Raw genomic sequence first — 15,899 nt, 5'->3', positions numbered from 1 at the left:
TTTTCGCAACTCCATACTGCATTGTTGCGCCTGGTGTGGGGCTGCAAAAACCCCCGAGTGGCCTGGCGCACGCTGACGCTACCGTACGAGAGAGGGAGATTTGGAGAGCCGGATTTTTATCTTTATTATTTGGTTGCACAGTGCTCATATGCACATCCCTGGTTTCACCCGGATGTCAGAATTCCTTAGCTGAGGCCGATACGGCGCTTCCGGTGCCACTTAACTCCTTCCTTCCTAAAGGGCTCCCCCGGGACCCACAGGACATACAGCCGATGTCCACTACAAGCTGGGCTTGGGATAAGATGCGACGGCTGCTTCGCATAGACAAGCTGTACTCCTCTGCGTTACCGCTACCTAACCCTCACTGGCTCCCCATCACCGGCGAGTCGGTGGTTCGCCGCACATTGTCCAAATACCAACTGCACACGATTGTGGACCTTTTTCCGGACGGTCATGCTTTCTCCCTGACAGAGGACACCCGATTCACTGACCGTACATTTATGGACTCTTTCACCCTGACTAGACTCCGGTCCATGCTCCGTGCTGCATTCCCCACGTTCCCACTCCCTCCTGAAGACAACCCGCGCTCACATTTATTATACAGAACCGAGCGGGTGCCCACGTGGTATTGAAGCTCTATAAACTGTGCTTAGCCTCCCTTCCTTCCTCGGACACAGCGGTGCGCGCCGCATGGGAGGGCGACCTGGGAATTCAGATTACAGATGACCAGTGGAATGCGTGTTGTACTATTACTAGAGACGTGTCCATGAACAGCAGGCACAAACTTATACATTTTAAGTTCCTGAGGAGGATGTATCACACTCCTGCACTTGCTCACAAAATAGACACTAGTAGGCCGCACTGCTGCCCCAAATGTGGCGCTCTACATGCTGACTTTTCCCATTTGTCTTGGACATGCTCGCGGTTGCATACATACTGGTTGGAGGTTCACCGGGTTCTGGGTGACATATTGTGCATGACGTTGAATCCCACCCCTGAAATTGCGTTGCTTGGCTACGTTGCAAATTTCCCACGCTCTCTCCGTAGACTGGCGTCTATTTGCTTCCTTTTGGCCAAGAGAGAGCGCTGCTTTGGTGCGCACGTCGCGCTCCGACCGTCAGCGCTTGGCTTAGGAGTGTGGCCTACTGCAATGTGAATAGTGTGGAATATTCGGAACAGATTCCAACTGCTTCTCGCCCGATAGACATTTGGGGGCCATATCGGAAATATGTTGCGAAGCTTACCCAGCAGTCACCATCCCAATCACTTCATCCCATTGTACCGACAGGGGTGGGTTAGGACGAGCTCAGCATATGCTGCGTGGTCAATTTCACCTTGCTGTCAGTGTGGCTCACGCGGACCCGGCACTCCGGACCGTGTCGGTTTGGAGGGTTGGGTGTCAACGTGGGGTCACGGTATGCTAGCAAAGGCGGTGCTTGTTCACTGCAGAGCTCCACTCCGCTTTAATGGTGCTCTGTGCACACTGACCTGTGGCACGATGTGTGGTTATTGTATTCATGGATACGACTTTGTGAGCCTGAAACAAATGCTGTGCTGATCGACTTGCTCTATTGTTCTCGCAAACTCTTTGATATGATTTGTCTTTTGGTGTATTACCCTTCCTTTTTCTGTTGTTTGATTTTTGTTTTTATGGTTTCAACGTAATGACAAAAGAAAATGTACACCTGCTAAAATTGATATATATATATATATATATCTGTGCTCCGGGGTCCCAGCACGTAGGCGAGAATATTCGGTGCTTATCACTTTGAGGATTCACATGGAAGAGAACTAGGTTTACAGGTATGTCATTTATCCTTCTCTTCAGACCTCTACCGTGACAAGAGGCCTTTGAAACTCGAGCCACCTTGAATTTTATTTAAGGCGTCTGTTAGTCTCTTATCGAAGTTTGTGCATGGTGCGCCCAGCAGAAGAACGCAAAGTCCCCTGAAAGGCTATCAAGAGTTTCCTGCAAAGGACTATATCCATTCACAGAACGGTTCCTATGTACTTAAAGAATATTACTTTCACCGTATAATTTTATGTTTAGCCTAAGAGTTTAACGCAATTTAATCTGGCTCGCGCAATGTGGGAGTCTATAAGTGAGGTGTATACATCATTATAGGGATCGAACAAACACCTGTAGGTGTGGTCTTGCAGTTTCTGGATTCACATGCTGTGCATTATTCTGCCAACTAGTGGTTGGGTCTGGCAATGTAGTATTTTTTGCTTTCCTTTTTTTTTTTTTTTTTTTTTTTTTTGTTGGTGGGCGTTGATGTACCACCATTTGGTGTCCTCCGGAAACTCCCACCTTTGGCTGCCATCTTCAAATTCTCTTTTTCCGCCGTTGGGTCTGGATCGATACGGAAGGAGCTCCCAAGATTGGAGAGAAGAATCGACGAAATAAGGAAAAAACTCAAGAAAAACATCGGTAGAATGCTTCGACTTAAGTTTTAATCCAAAACGACCACAGAGCAATAAAAGGTGAAAAATCATATCTTCGACAACGATAGGAGAAGGCGCATGCAGGGGGCTCCCTGTGCGAGATAATGGACAAGACACCGTTCAAGTTTTGCAAGAACTGTCACTACAAGTGCGCTGAGAAGGATCAGCATCCGGTCTTCAACCTTTGCCTACTGCTGGATTATCGAAGCGTGGACTATAACGTGTGCTCAGTCTTCACCACGAAGACGTTGAGGGTGAGAGAAAGACAGCGACGAGTCAACTACAACATGCAAGGCCGAAGGCGACCAGGACAGATGTTTCGATTGTGGAGGTCGAGAAGAAGACTTTGAAGGAGGGAAGAGTCGTGAACCTTGAAAAACCTAGAAGAGTCTCGAAAATCAGACTCTAGACTTTCAAAGGGAGCCTCGGCGTCGAAGCACTCTGCGACTGCTACTGCATTCAAGCAAAAACACACCATAGGATCCTTGAATAGGGACTCTGTAATGGCAAAGACCCTCAAAGACGTTGAAAGACAGTCTGGAGAAGGATGCCTCGGCGGCGAAAAAAGAGGTCCAAGCAACGATGAACAGATCGCTCCAACAAGCGCGAAAAGCCAAAAGTCTTGATGCCGAAACACACACGCCTGAGATGGAAAGGAAGAGGCTCTAAGCCAAAATGGCTAATACTTTACAACTTAAAAAAGACTTCGAAGAAAGCTTGAAACAATTCTAGATACCGCCGAAAATATGTACTGAAGGCGCAAAGGTTGCAGAGAAACTAATACTGCCGAAAGCACCTGAGCCGATCGAAGAAGAGGAAGAATCATTCTTTGGAGAAGACTTTGAAGATGATGAACAAACGTATGCTGAATCGGCGATCTCGGTGATTCAAAACCTCCAATGGCAAGATCTCAACGCTGAATCACCTAATGAGGCTGTGGAAACCTATCCTCCGATGCCTTCACCCCCAGATGACATTGGCATGTATAACCAGGTGATTTAAAAAGCAGCAGAAACTTATGGCGTTCAGCTGGAGGAAGAAAAAACGCAATCATGGTTTTTATTGGAGACTTTAATGCCAACACAATCAAGATATCAATTCCTTCCATTGCTGACAAGTGTACTGGACCAGGGAAAAGAGGCATTCAAGGAGCCCACAACATGCAAGGCTATCACACCAAGAGCAGAAAAGAAATGTAAGCATTCCTCGAAGAACCTTATATACATCAGAGGGTCTGTACCAGCTGACTCTTATTACTTCCACAACAAGGAAAAGAGCAAATGTACCAACTGTGGGACCACCTTCAGACAAAGGAAGCAAGAGGATGGACCTTATAGGGAGGAAGGTAGAAAGAAGTACAGCAAATCAATGGGGCATAGCTAATTCCAATTCATTGCTAAACAGACATGCTTATCAACATTGGGAGGAGGTAGGAGAATTGTTAAAGAATCTACCTGAACAATTCAAAAGAAGAGCTAGCCACTTGGTAGAAGAGGGTAAAAACATTGCGAATACATGTTTAAAATCAGCCATAAATGCTGCAGAAACATCAAGCAGACAAATGATGATTGGTATCACAGAAAGAAGGCACGCATGGCTGAGAATATCAGGCTTCAAGCCAGAAGTGCAAGGTAACATCATTAACTCACCATTCAACGGGGAACAACTGTTTGGAAGAGTGGTTGATGAAAACCTCAATCAATTAAAAAACATCAACGAGACAGCTATATCCATGGGTGCTCTACAATTCAGAGTTATGCGTAGAGTCACACACCTTCAAGGAACCAGCAGGGAGAGATGCACACCAACCAGCTACCTCACATCAAAGTTACCAGCAAACGTACCAAGTTGCAAGCCAGGATCAGCAGCAGGACAGCAGCAGAGCTGGCAATACCAACAAGGAAGGCAATCCTTTTGAGGGCGTCCCCGTGACAGAGGACAGCCACAAAGAGGTGGACAACAAACCTATACTAAGTGATTGCCCTCAAAAAAAGGTACACTTGCGAAGAACAGCAGTGAGGGTACACACAGAAAAATAACCTCTACAAAAACCTGTCCGTTTACAGTTCTTCCAACATTCCACTCCAGTAGGAGGCAGACTAGGTTTTGTCCTGCAAAAATGGAAGGAAATAACCACAGACAAATGGATTTTAAACATAATACAGTATGGTTACTGCATAGAGCTAAAGAAACAACCTCCAAACAGGAGACCAAAGAAAAAGATGCATTCAAAAGCAGAATGGTCTCACCTAGTCAAAGAGGTGCAGGAACTTTAGGGGAAACGTGCAATAGAGCAACATACTTCCTAATTCCAAAAGTAGGTGGAACATTACGACCAATATTAGATTTAAGGTTTGTAAACACATTTTTAACGACCCAAACATTCAAAATGACTACACTGCAAGAGGTGCTACCTCAATTGCAAGAAGATTACGTGGCCACAATAGACTTGAAGGATGCATACTTAAACATCCCGATGAACAAAAGACATAAGAGGCTGTTAAGATTTGTTGTGAACAAAAGAAACTACAAATTCAAAGTACTGGCTTTTGATCTAAAATCTGCACCAAGAGTGTTTACAAAGTGCATAGCAGCAGTAGCCGCACATCTCAGAAGGAAGGGGATTCATGTTTACCCCTACTTCGAAGACTGGTTAGTAAGCGCAAACTCTAACAGTATGCAAACCACATATACAACAGGTTATACACTAGTTTAACTGGGGTTCTCCATACATTGGGAGAAATCCTCACCAGAGCCAGAACTCATAAAGGTGTTCTTGGGCGCAGAGATAAATACAGTGCTATGGAGAGCATTTCCCACGTGAGAAAAGATCAGCCTTATTGAAGGAGACTCATCTATACCAGAAGGGGCATCATCGGACAGTAGGGAAATTACTAGGAATGATGGCCTCATGCATTCATTTAAGCATTTGACTACACATGAGACCATTTCAGGAATGGCTCCATACACATTGGTCACAGGCAACAGGAAGTTGGGAGGATCTAGAGGTTGTCACACAAACAGTTCATCAGGAGATGGCATGGTGAAGCAAAACAAACGTAGCACAGGGGAGACTCTCCACACCTCCAACAGTGCCCATAACATATGGGCCCCTGATAGAATGGGGAGCACACATGAAAAACCTCTTAGTGAGGAGATTGTGGACACAGCAGGATGCATTGGAACACATCAATATCTTGGAGCTAAAAACAGTATTCTTAGCTTTAAAAGGCTTTCAGAAAAAGCTGTACAGGAAAAGGGTGTTGATACAGACAACACAACAACAATGTTTTACATAAACAAACAAGGAGGGACTCTGTCTTTAACACTCAACGCTAGCTCAATAGATTTGGAGATGGGCAATCCCAAGGGGACATAATAGCAATACACCTACCAGGTAAAGACAATATAGAAGCAGACAAACATCATCCCCCGAGTGGGAACTAGATCAGACAGAACTGCAAAAGATTTTCAGGAAATGGGGGACAGCACAAATAAACCTATTTGCCTTTTCCCCACAATGCAAAATGCCAAAACTTCGCATCCAGGCGACCTTGCACACAATCCCTAGGGAATGCGTTATGGAAAGACTGGTCAGGGATATTTTCTTACGCTTATCCCCCAATACAGTTACTGAACAAGTTGGTCACCAAATGCAGGATCAGCAAAATGATAATGATTCTCATTGCACCACAGTGGGCCAGATAAACTTGGTTCTCAGAAAAAATGGAGATGTCTCCAGGAACAAGGCACACATTTCCAAAAAAGGATTTGCTAACAATGTAAAACGGGAAAGTACTTCACCTAGAACCACCAGAGAGATTAGGCCTAGCGGCATGGCTCCTGAGGACTTAAAATTTTCACATCTCAAAGTACCAGAAAGCACAATAACTGTTCTAAGAGAAGCTAGGAAACCAACAACAAGAAAATGTTATACAGCTAAATGGAAAAGATACACAATGGTGCCTTAAAAAACGTCTTTCAAAGGAGATTACAAAAGAAAGGACTGTGCTAAAGTACTTGACACATTTACTACAAAGTAAATTATGCTACACATCACTAAAAAGTACACTTAGCAGCAACTGTAGCATATACAAGAGTCGAAACCGGGAAAAGTTTCTTCACTTCACATGTAGTCAAAAGGTTCCTAGAAGGGGCAAAAATAATTGCACCTCCAAAAATGGTGCCAGCACTAACTTGGAACCTGAACATAGTTCTAGCACAGATGATGAAAGCACAGTTCGAACCACTACACAAAGCAACGCCACACATGCTCACACTTAAGACTGCCTTTTTAGTGGCAATAACATCCCTTAGTAGAATTAGCGAACTGCAGGCACTAACACTACAGGAACCTTACTTCCAAATACATAGTAACAGGATTGTCATGAGGACAGATCCTCAATTCATACCAAAGGTGGGATAAAATAAGAGCTTTCATGTACTACATTGAAAGAACCAAGGAATGCAGGAAAACAAAACTGTTATTTGTATCCTTTGCAAACAGTTTTCTGAGAAGACCAGTAGCCAAAAACACTATAGCAAGATGAATAGCGCAAGGCATACAATTATGCCACAGATCAGCAAGACACTTACAAGGTGCCCCGCGGGCACATTCAACAAGAAAGAAAGGAGAAACTATTGCATTTCGAGAGTCCTGCTTTTGACCATGAAATATGTTCATTTGTATTGCTCCAAGACTGGTTGGGCTCATGCTGTCTCTGGTTCCTGTTTTTATGCTGTTGGAGGAGGGAGGTGTTGCACTTGTATTTGTGTTTTTAACGCATGTGTAGGGGGAGAGACTAGATGCATAGATGAACTAGGTAAAATTCAACAGTTTAAATGTGACAGCATCTCCATTTTTGCCTGTGGATGGTCTTTCTAACTGGTGGTGAAGGATTAAATACTGTGCACTCTGCAAGTAGTATTTCTTGATCGATGGATCTTTACATCTGAAAGAAACCGGTTAGTGTTAGATTCCTTACCTTAGAATAGCCCCAGGCGTCAGACTGGATCCGGAAAGTTTTGTGTAGCAGTACCCCTGTGCGTCGGTAGGCGTCTTCTGCGGCTCCACGTCCTTTGCCGGGATGTCGTCTGAGTACATAGACCCCACTCTCGCGCGCTGACGTCAGTTCTTATTTTTTCCGCGCCACCAAGCACAGATCTGGGAAGAGCAGTACTCCTAGTCAATTTTTGACTAACTTTTTTGATCCCTTTTGATTCCTTCTCGAGTCTATACCTCGACTCGCGGTGCCGGTAGGGATGCCTGGGTTCAAACCCTGCGACGATTGTCACCACTTGATGGCGGTGACTGACCCCCACCGTCGGTGCCTTTACTGTCTCGGGGCCGACCATGATGACAAGTCGTGCCCGACTGCTAGGCGGGAGCGGTCCCATAAGCGTCTCGCACTCCGGTAGTCGGCCCCGCGCTACTCAAGGTCCCGGTCCAGGAGGAGGTTGAGGGACCGGTCACCACTCGTTGAGCTCCAAGTCCTCCGGTAAGTCGAGGCACTCTAAAAAGAAGTCGAAGAAGCGACATCGCTCTTCCGACTTCCCCGACGCGGCCGGGGGTTCGGGCGGCACCGCCCACGCGGCTCCGCCGGAGCTGCAAGTGCCGCGTCCAGCTCCATACCCGCCGGTCCCTGGACTGCACGCGATGCCGGAGGAGATTAGCGCTTTCCTCACGGCCATGAGGGCGCCCTTCCCTCCGTTGGAACCCGGCGAGGCGCCTTCGGGCCCCACGGGTCCGTCTGGGTGCCCAAGCGGGCAGGCGGCTCCAGCCCAGGCTCCGTCAGGTGCTCCGGCGCCTCTGACGACTCTGGTCCAGACGCCGCAGGGCTCCTCAGGATCCAGGCCTGGATCCGTGATGACGCCGGTCGACCATACCCCTCCGCTGGTGCCGTCACCTAGGGTGTCGCCCCTGACGCCGTCTCCGGACGACGTCGTCCCAGCCCAGGTCCGGTGTCGGACCGGCGCCACCCGGCGCCGTCTTCGCCGTTCAGTGTGCCCTTCACCGACGACTCAGCTACATCATTTATTACTGACTATCAGGAGATGGATGACAAGGGGGACCGGGAGGGTTCTGAGGACTCTCTGGCACTGCAGTGCCAGTTGAGCCAGGACTGGGCAGACGAGCTAGGGGAAGCCAGTGGTCTGGACACTTCGCCCAACACTGGATTTGTCTCCCTCCTACCGTGGCTACGGAGTAGGGGGCTGCATACAGCGTGGTGTTGACTAGGACAGCCAGGGCCTTGGCTCTTGAGCTCCCTGTCGTGGCCATGAGGACTAATCTCACTGAGGTGCTCAAACCGCAAGCTCTTCGAAGCCTCTATTGCCGTTTAACGAAGCCCTCACTGACGTTCTGATGGGCACCTGGTCCAAGCCCTCTACGGGCCTTCCCGTAGATCAGAATGTGGCCCGACGCCGGCTCCGGGCGTACCCAGCTTCCTGTCCGTTCACCCCATCCCCGAGAGCCAGGCATCTACCTCCAAGACCGCATTCCCGACTGCTCCTCCGGTTCGGGAATCCAAAAGGTACGATCAGTTTGGGAAGAAACCGTTCTTCCAACTGATTTTGGGGGGTTGGGGTCTGTCAACACCGCCTGCCTTTTGGGCCGTTACAGCCACTCTGTGGGAAACGGTTGCGGAAGTGCCGCCGTGGAGGTCCAGGCAAAGCTTACCCAAGCCCTAGCGGAGGGACGGGATGCAGCACGCTATTAGATACGGTGTGGACTGGATACCACGGACTCGCTGTGCAGGGCGATTGCAACGACGGTGGCGGTTCGCCGCCACGCCTGGCTGAGGTCCGCCAATTTTTCGGTTGATGTCCAAGCCACCCTTATGGACATGCCTTTTGATGGCCGTCGCCTCTTTGGCGACAAGGCGGACAGTGCGCTGGAGCGTTTCAAGGACTCCAGGGCTACGGCCAAGTCCTTGGGCCTCGGCCAACGCCAGCAAACTTCCGCCTTTCTTGGCCAAGGAAGGGGCGCCCCTACACGTCCAGCTAGCCACAGGCCGCAGAACCAAGCTCAATGCGGTCGCGGACGTGGTAGCCACTGCGGCGGTGCCGGGGGACAACGGCAAGGTCAGTCCAGATACACCCCTGCTGCATCTGCCCCAAAGTCCTCCTAGTCCGAGCTTTCAGGCCCATTCGACGCCAGTGGTGGGGGGCAGGGTTCGCCATCACCTCCTCCACTGGCATTCCACAACATCGGACAGGTGGGTGCTGCAAATCGTCCGAAGGGGCTACTCCCTCCCCTTCAAGGCGACCCCCTCCAGCCATGCCACCGCAGTACCACAGCATGTCGGAGGATCACTTGCAACTTCTGCAGGAGGAAGTTACGGCCCTCTTGGCCAAGGGGGCCTTCAAGTGCGTCCCTGGGCCAGAAGTAGGATGTGGTTGCTATTCCCACTACTTTCAGGTACCGAAGAAGGGCAAAGGAGGCCTACGCCCTATCTTGGACCTGCGGAGCGTCAACGGCTTCCTCCTGAAGGAGAAGTTCAAGATGCTTACTTTGGCTCAGGTCTTAGCTGCCCTAGACCCGGGAGACTGGATGGTAGCATTGGACTTGCAGGGCGCGTATTTCCACATCTCTGTCCTGCCGGCCCACCGGCGTTACCTGCAGTTCACGGTAGGCCACGAGCACTTTCAGTTTACCGTGCTCCCCTTTGGCCTTACCACCGCCCCACGGGTGTTCACGAAAGTGATGGTGGTGGTCGCAGATCATCTGCGCAGATTGGGGGTTTCAGTCTTCCCCTATCTCGATGATTGGTTGTTGAAGGCGGGGTCGCCCCAGACAGTCGTCTCCCCCTCCAGACTACGGCCGACCTCCTGCACTCGCTGGGGTTCTCCATCACACCTGTGCCCCTCTCAGAAGCTCCTTTTCATCGGAGCGGTTCTGGACTCAGTTTCGGGTCTATCCCCCCTGAACAGCGGTTTCGGGATATTCAGGCTCTGATTCCGATCTTTCAGCCTTTATCCCGAGTCTCGGTCAGGTTGACGCTGCGGTTCTTGGGGCTGATGGCCTCCTGCATTCTTCTGGGGCATCACGCCAGGTGGCGGATGCGGACTCTGCAGTGGGACCTGAAGTTTCAGTGGGCAATGCATCAGGGCAACCTGTCCGACCACGTCGTGATCTCGGAGGGCACTGCGAGACAGTTGCGGCTCACGGACCACGATTGGGTCAGCGGCAGATCTCTCTCCCTTCCCCAACCGGAGCACGTAGTGGTGACTGACGTGTCCCTCCTGGGATGGGGAGGCCACATGGGAGAGAGGAAGATCAGAGGCCTCTGGTCTCCAGCAGAGTCCCGGCTCCACATCAACCTTCTGGAGCTGCGGACGATCCAGCTTGCACTGTAAGCATTCCTTCCCTCTGTCCGGGGAAGTGTAGTGCAGGTGTTCACGGGCAACACCACCGCCATGTCGTACTGCAACAAACACGGAGGGGTGGGGTCGTGGACCCTTTGTCTGGAGGCTCTGCGCCTCTGGCAATGGTTGGAACATCAACACCTAGCAGGTTCCCTGAACGTCAGGCCGGACAATCGCAGCCGCCGGTGCATGAAGGATCACAAATGGTGCCTGAACACGGATGTGGCGCAAGGCCTCTTTCGGCAGTGGGGAGAGCCTTAGTTAGATCTATTTGTCACCGAAGAGAACGCTCAATATCATCAGTTCTGCGCGTTGGAATTTCCAAGGCGACACTCACTCAGGGATGCTTTTCGGCGCGAGTGGAGCTGCGGTCTGTTGTACGCCTTTCCGCCTATACCACTTCTGCCCAGAGTGCTAAAGAAGATCCAGCGCGACCAGGCCCAAGTCATCCTTGTGTCTCCCGACTGGGCACAAAGAGACTGGTATCCCGAGCTACTCAGCATGTCAGTCGATCCCCCGATTTGTCTGCCTCTTCAGGAGGATCTTCTGTCGCAGCAGCAGGGATCGGTCCTCCACCTGAACCTGTCCAGTCACCACTTACATGCGTGGAGATTGAGCGGCGACAGTTGAGGCCATTTGACTTGCCTCCTGAAGTCTGTGATGTGATTCTGACAGCCAGGCGTACCTCCACAAAATCGTTATACGCCTGCAGGTGAAGCAAATTTGTGGCATGGTGCACAGCAAAGGCTGTGGATCCTCTCTCTGCCCCTCTTTCGGAGGTTCTCCTCTTCTTTCGCTGGCCCAGCAGTGCTCTGCTCTGGGCACTGTCAAAGGCTACCTCTCTGCCATTTCAGCCTTCTTGAGGCTTCCTGATCAGCCTTCTCTTTTCATGTCACCGGTTGTAAATAGATTTCTTGAAGGCATCACACACATGTTTCCTCCTGTTCCTTTCGTGATGCCTCAGTGGGACTTGAACCTTGTTCTGACCTATTTGATGTGTGCTCCTTTCGAGCCACTTCACAATTGCCCTCTTCGTCTTTTGACTCTTTAAGACTGCATTCCTGGTTGCTATCACCTTTGCCAGGAGAGTGAGTGAGGTCCAGGCTCTATCTTCTAAGCCTTCTTTTCTGCCCAAGGTTGATACGGCCTTTGACAACTGGCAGCCAATCAACTTGTTCACCTTCTTTCCGCCTCCGCATCCTTCCAAGGAGGAAGAGAGGCTCCACCGCCTGGCCCCAAAACGTTCGCTCGCGTTCTACCTAGACCGCACACGCCAGTTCCGGCTGGACAACCAGCTCTTTGTTGGTCACGTAGGCGCTAAGAAGGGGCGGGCGGTGCACAAACGGACCATCTCTCGGTGGGTTGTGTTGTGCATCAAGATCTGGTATTCCTTGACGTAAAAGGAGTCTCCTGTTGGACTGCGAGCCCATTCCATTCGGACCACGGTGGCTATTACTGCCCTGGGTCAGGGAATCCCCTTGCAGGACATCTGTCACGCAGCTACGTGGGTCTCGCTGCACACGTTTGCTAAACACTACTGCCTGGACAGTCAAGTTCGGAGAGATGGCTTTTTCGGCCGTTCCATTCTCCAGGACTTTCTGGTGTGGTCTTGGTACGCAGACCCATCACCGGGATTGGTATTGCTGGGATATCTATTCTAAGTTAAGGAATCTAGCACTAACCTTTCTTTCAGATGCACAAGTTACTTACCTTCGGTAACGATATATCTGTAAGAAACAGTAGTTCGTGTTAGATTGCTTACCGCCCCACCTATCCTCTCTGTTCTGCGAACCGATATCTAGGGTTAAGGACATCCCTTCAGGGCCCTAATTTTATGGCACCAGTGTCTGACTCTGACATGGCTTTGCGTTCCTGGCACGGAAAGCTATGTACAAGAACTGACGTCAGCGCGCGAGGGCGTCGTCATACTGCTACGCAAAATTTTCCTGATCCAGTCTGACACCTGGGGATATTTTAAGGTAAGGAATCTAGCACGAACTACTATTTCTTACAGATATATCGTTACCAAAGGTAAGTAACTTGTGCTTTTCCCCATTTTAAAAGAATCCAAAGTATGTTACGCTAGGAAAGGTAAATTATTTAACTGTGGTTATAGAGGAGTATCTTTTTCGTATGTATTATAAATGCCGTCCCCAGCTTCTGAATTTCTCTATTCTGTTTGATGTCATAGGTCTCCGAAAAGGTCTTTAAGTCCTAAGAGGTCTCCAAGAAAATCAAGAAGTAGGAGTCGCCATCGTGAAGGACATGGATGGTCCACTAGCTTTGATAAAGAACTAGAACGAGAGCGAGAACGGCAGCGGGCAGAACGTGAAACGAAAGATAAGCCAAACTCCCGAAGTGCAGAACGTGGGTTGGACCGCAGGCGAAGCCGAAGCAGAGAGAGACACAGAAGCCGCAGTCGTAGTCATGAACGAAAGTTTGATCGCCGTGATAAGGAGAAGGAAAATGAAAGAAGCAGGCGTAGAGACCGCGATTATGAAAAGGGAAACGAGCGAGAAAGAGATACCGAAAAATCTAGAGAGCATGAAAGGTCAAAAGAGAAGAAAAGTGAAGAGCGACGACATAAAGAGGAGAAAGATGACAGGAAGCATCGAGATGACAAAAAAGATACAAGAAGAGAAAAAAGACACAGTAGGAGTAGAAGTAGAGATAAAAAGCATAAGAGCAGAAGCCCAAGTAAGAATGTTAGTAGGCGTAGCAGAAGTAGAAGCAAAGAAAAATCAAGTAAGCATAAAAATGGCAATAGAGAGAGGTCTAAGCACAGTAGGAGCGGAAGTAGGGGGAGAACTGACACTATTGAAAAGTCCCGGAAACGAGAACATAGTGAGAGCAAAGAAAGGCCTCATAAGCGGAGTGGAAGCAAGGATCGGTCTCACAAACGGGATCACAGTGATGGCAAGGACCATTCAAATAAGCATGATCGCAGAAGGAGTCGAAGTCCGGAAAGAGGAAGCCAAGAAAAGCAGCATAGACACAAAGACGAAGTTCTGACTGCTCATTAATGGATCACATTGAATCCCACAGGTTTTTGATTGCGACCTTCATAATTCCATCCTTGCCCTTCCACATAAAGTCAAATTTTTTTTGCAGTAGTTACATTCATAGCCTGCAGATTTTCAATTCAGATTTTGTGTAGGGAAGTGCCTTTGTAATTCCTTTTAATGCATTGTTCATTAAAACCAAACTATTTTAGTTTAATTCGTGGTGAGACAGCTGTTCTTGCATTTTTATTGTTCAGGTGTTTTTTGAAATGTACATTCTGTACATATGACTAAAATGTTTTAATTAGGCTGTTGCCACATTTCATTTTTTTATGAGGCATAAATGCCTTGAATTCTACTGTTTGTGTATGTGGGATCATCTGTAACATTGGCATGACTGTGCTTGGCCTATTAATGTACAGGGGTTTGCATTTTGGGGCAGCTGCGATTCTTTTGTACATCATAAGGATTTATATGCACAGTGTTTACATGAAAGCTCAAGAACAGAATGTACATGTCTCCGTTCATTGTGCAATGAATCAGTTAAAGAAACGTGCTACATCCTGACCTATTTAGTGTCAAAATATTTTAAGAGGAGTGCCTGCATGGATTGTTGTAAAATATAAAATAGTATTGAAGACTCCTTTGCATTTTTACATTTGTGTCCCACCTTTGTCTAACAAAACATTTTGTTAAGCAAAGGATGATGAGCGAAAACATCGTGCAGCAATTGCTGTGATTTATTTTAGTTTTTTTTGTTTGCCTCTCCATCGAGAGACTGTATGTGTTAAGATGTATGTTTTAAATTGGGGAAAGACTACTCAACTTAAACAACTTTTTGTTCCATATCGGAATGACTAGTTCATATGTGCTGCACTACTGTATTATACCTGTGGAAAGTTTGGAGACGTCCTACAGTGTAGGTGTAGCTTTGTGGAAAGAGATTGCAATGATGGTGCAAAAGTACCACTTATTGAAACGTCAGTTGCCTCCCTGATTGTTGGCACCATCTAGTTCAATTGTGGTTCCTATAGTGTTCGTCCTGACCGGATGACCTAAAATGTGCAAATCCCTTACATTATGTAGGTTCTGCTTTAAAGATGATTCAAATTGATCTATTAAAGTAATGGATTATTTTTCCTCGCACCGTCATTTCTTAAACACTGAACTTTGTTTTATTATTCGAACTCTATTTGAAGACAATGGCTTCCTTGTTCAAGAGGCATTATGGATTTGTATGACAGCAAAATGAATAGTCTTTCCGTCCAGCAAGTTACATTCTTTTGATGTTGGGAATAGGGTTGGCTGCGTTTGAAAGGTTGGTGGTGATGAATAGACTGATGTTTTACTTTTGCTGTCCATTAAAATCACCTACTGCATAAAGAATTATCCTCCAACAAAGAAAGCATGAATAATGTATATTCAAACATTTTCCTCAGGCTATTTTGTTTTAAAGCCAGTGAGTAGTTCAACTGCTTTATTGAGTGGTGAGGGACTTGCTTTCACAATGTGAATTCCCATTCAGTTGCCGATGTTCAGAACTACTGCTTTAATTGCATCAGGTGTGTAGCTCTAGAACATGAATATTATTCATATGAAGTCAGTTCTTATCATAGGTAGCACAACTTCAGTGCCCTGCATATCTCAAATACTTTGTTTTTTTCCCATAACTTACAGACCTAAATGTATGTTCGGGGCATATAAGCTGCAGATTGCACACTGTGCATAGATCGCCAACTAGTGTTGGGCCCGGATGTTTGCAGTTTGTTGTTGTCCTGAAAAGTTCTTTGGAAGTCACGAGATAGGTGACTCCTCCTTTGTACCACATTTTGCATGGGCATTGGCTCCATCCCCAGATTGTTTTTTTCCGCCATCGGGCTCGGATGTGTTTCCTGCGCTCCGGTTTGGAACCGAATTTCCTTCGGCGCGCAATCCTCACCCAGTTTGATGGTTTTGTTTCGACCGCGCTCCACATCGCGCGATTCTTCACCACTTCGAAGTCTTCGATTCCGGTCGTCGACGAAGGCCTTCGGGCCGACCTAGGCCTTTATTTCTGGCTCATGGAAAGGACGCCATTCAAAAAGT

The 15,899-nt window shown here is 48.1% G+C and overlaps 1 protein-coding gene across 4 annotated transcripts in view; it reads left to right on the top strand.

Moving 5' to 3' along the window:
• The window catches only part of PRPF38B (pre-mRNA processing factor 38B), a 79,458-nt gene extending 64,504 nt beyond the window's left edge, over positions 1-14,954 (top strand). For all 4 annotated transcript variants that reach the window (XM_078668366.1, XM_078668375.1, XM_078668357.1 and 1 more), the window contains one exon: positions 13,004-14,954. In XM_078668366.1, coding sequence (XP_078524492.1) covers positions 13,004-13,835 — 832 coding nt within the window. In that variant the 3' untranslated portion in view covers positions 13,836-14,954. The remainder of the gene's footprint in view (positions 1-13,003) is intronic.
• Positions 14,955-15,899: the final 945 nt, after the last annotated feature.

Source organism: Lissotriton helveticus, chromosome 1_2, assembly GCF_964261635.1.
Source record: "Lissotriton helveticus chromosome 1_2, aLisHel1.1, whole genome shotgun sequence".
In the NCBI taxonomy this organism is placed as follows: domain Eukaryota; kingdom Metazoa; phylum Chordata; class Amphibia; order Caudata; family Salamandridae; genus Lissotriton; species Lissotriton helveticus.
The sequence above is the reverse complement of the archived record's forward strand: the minus strand, read 5'-3'. Positions and strand labels throughout refer to the sequence as shown.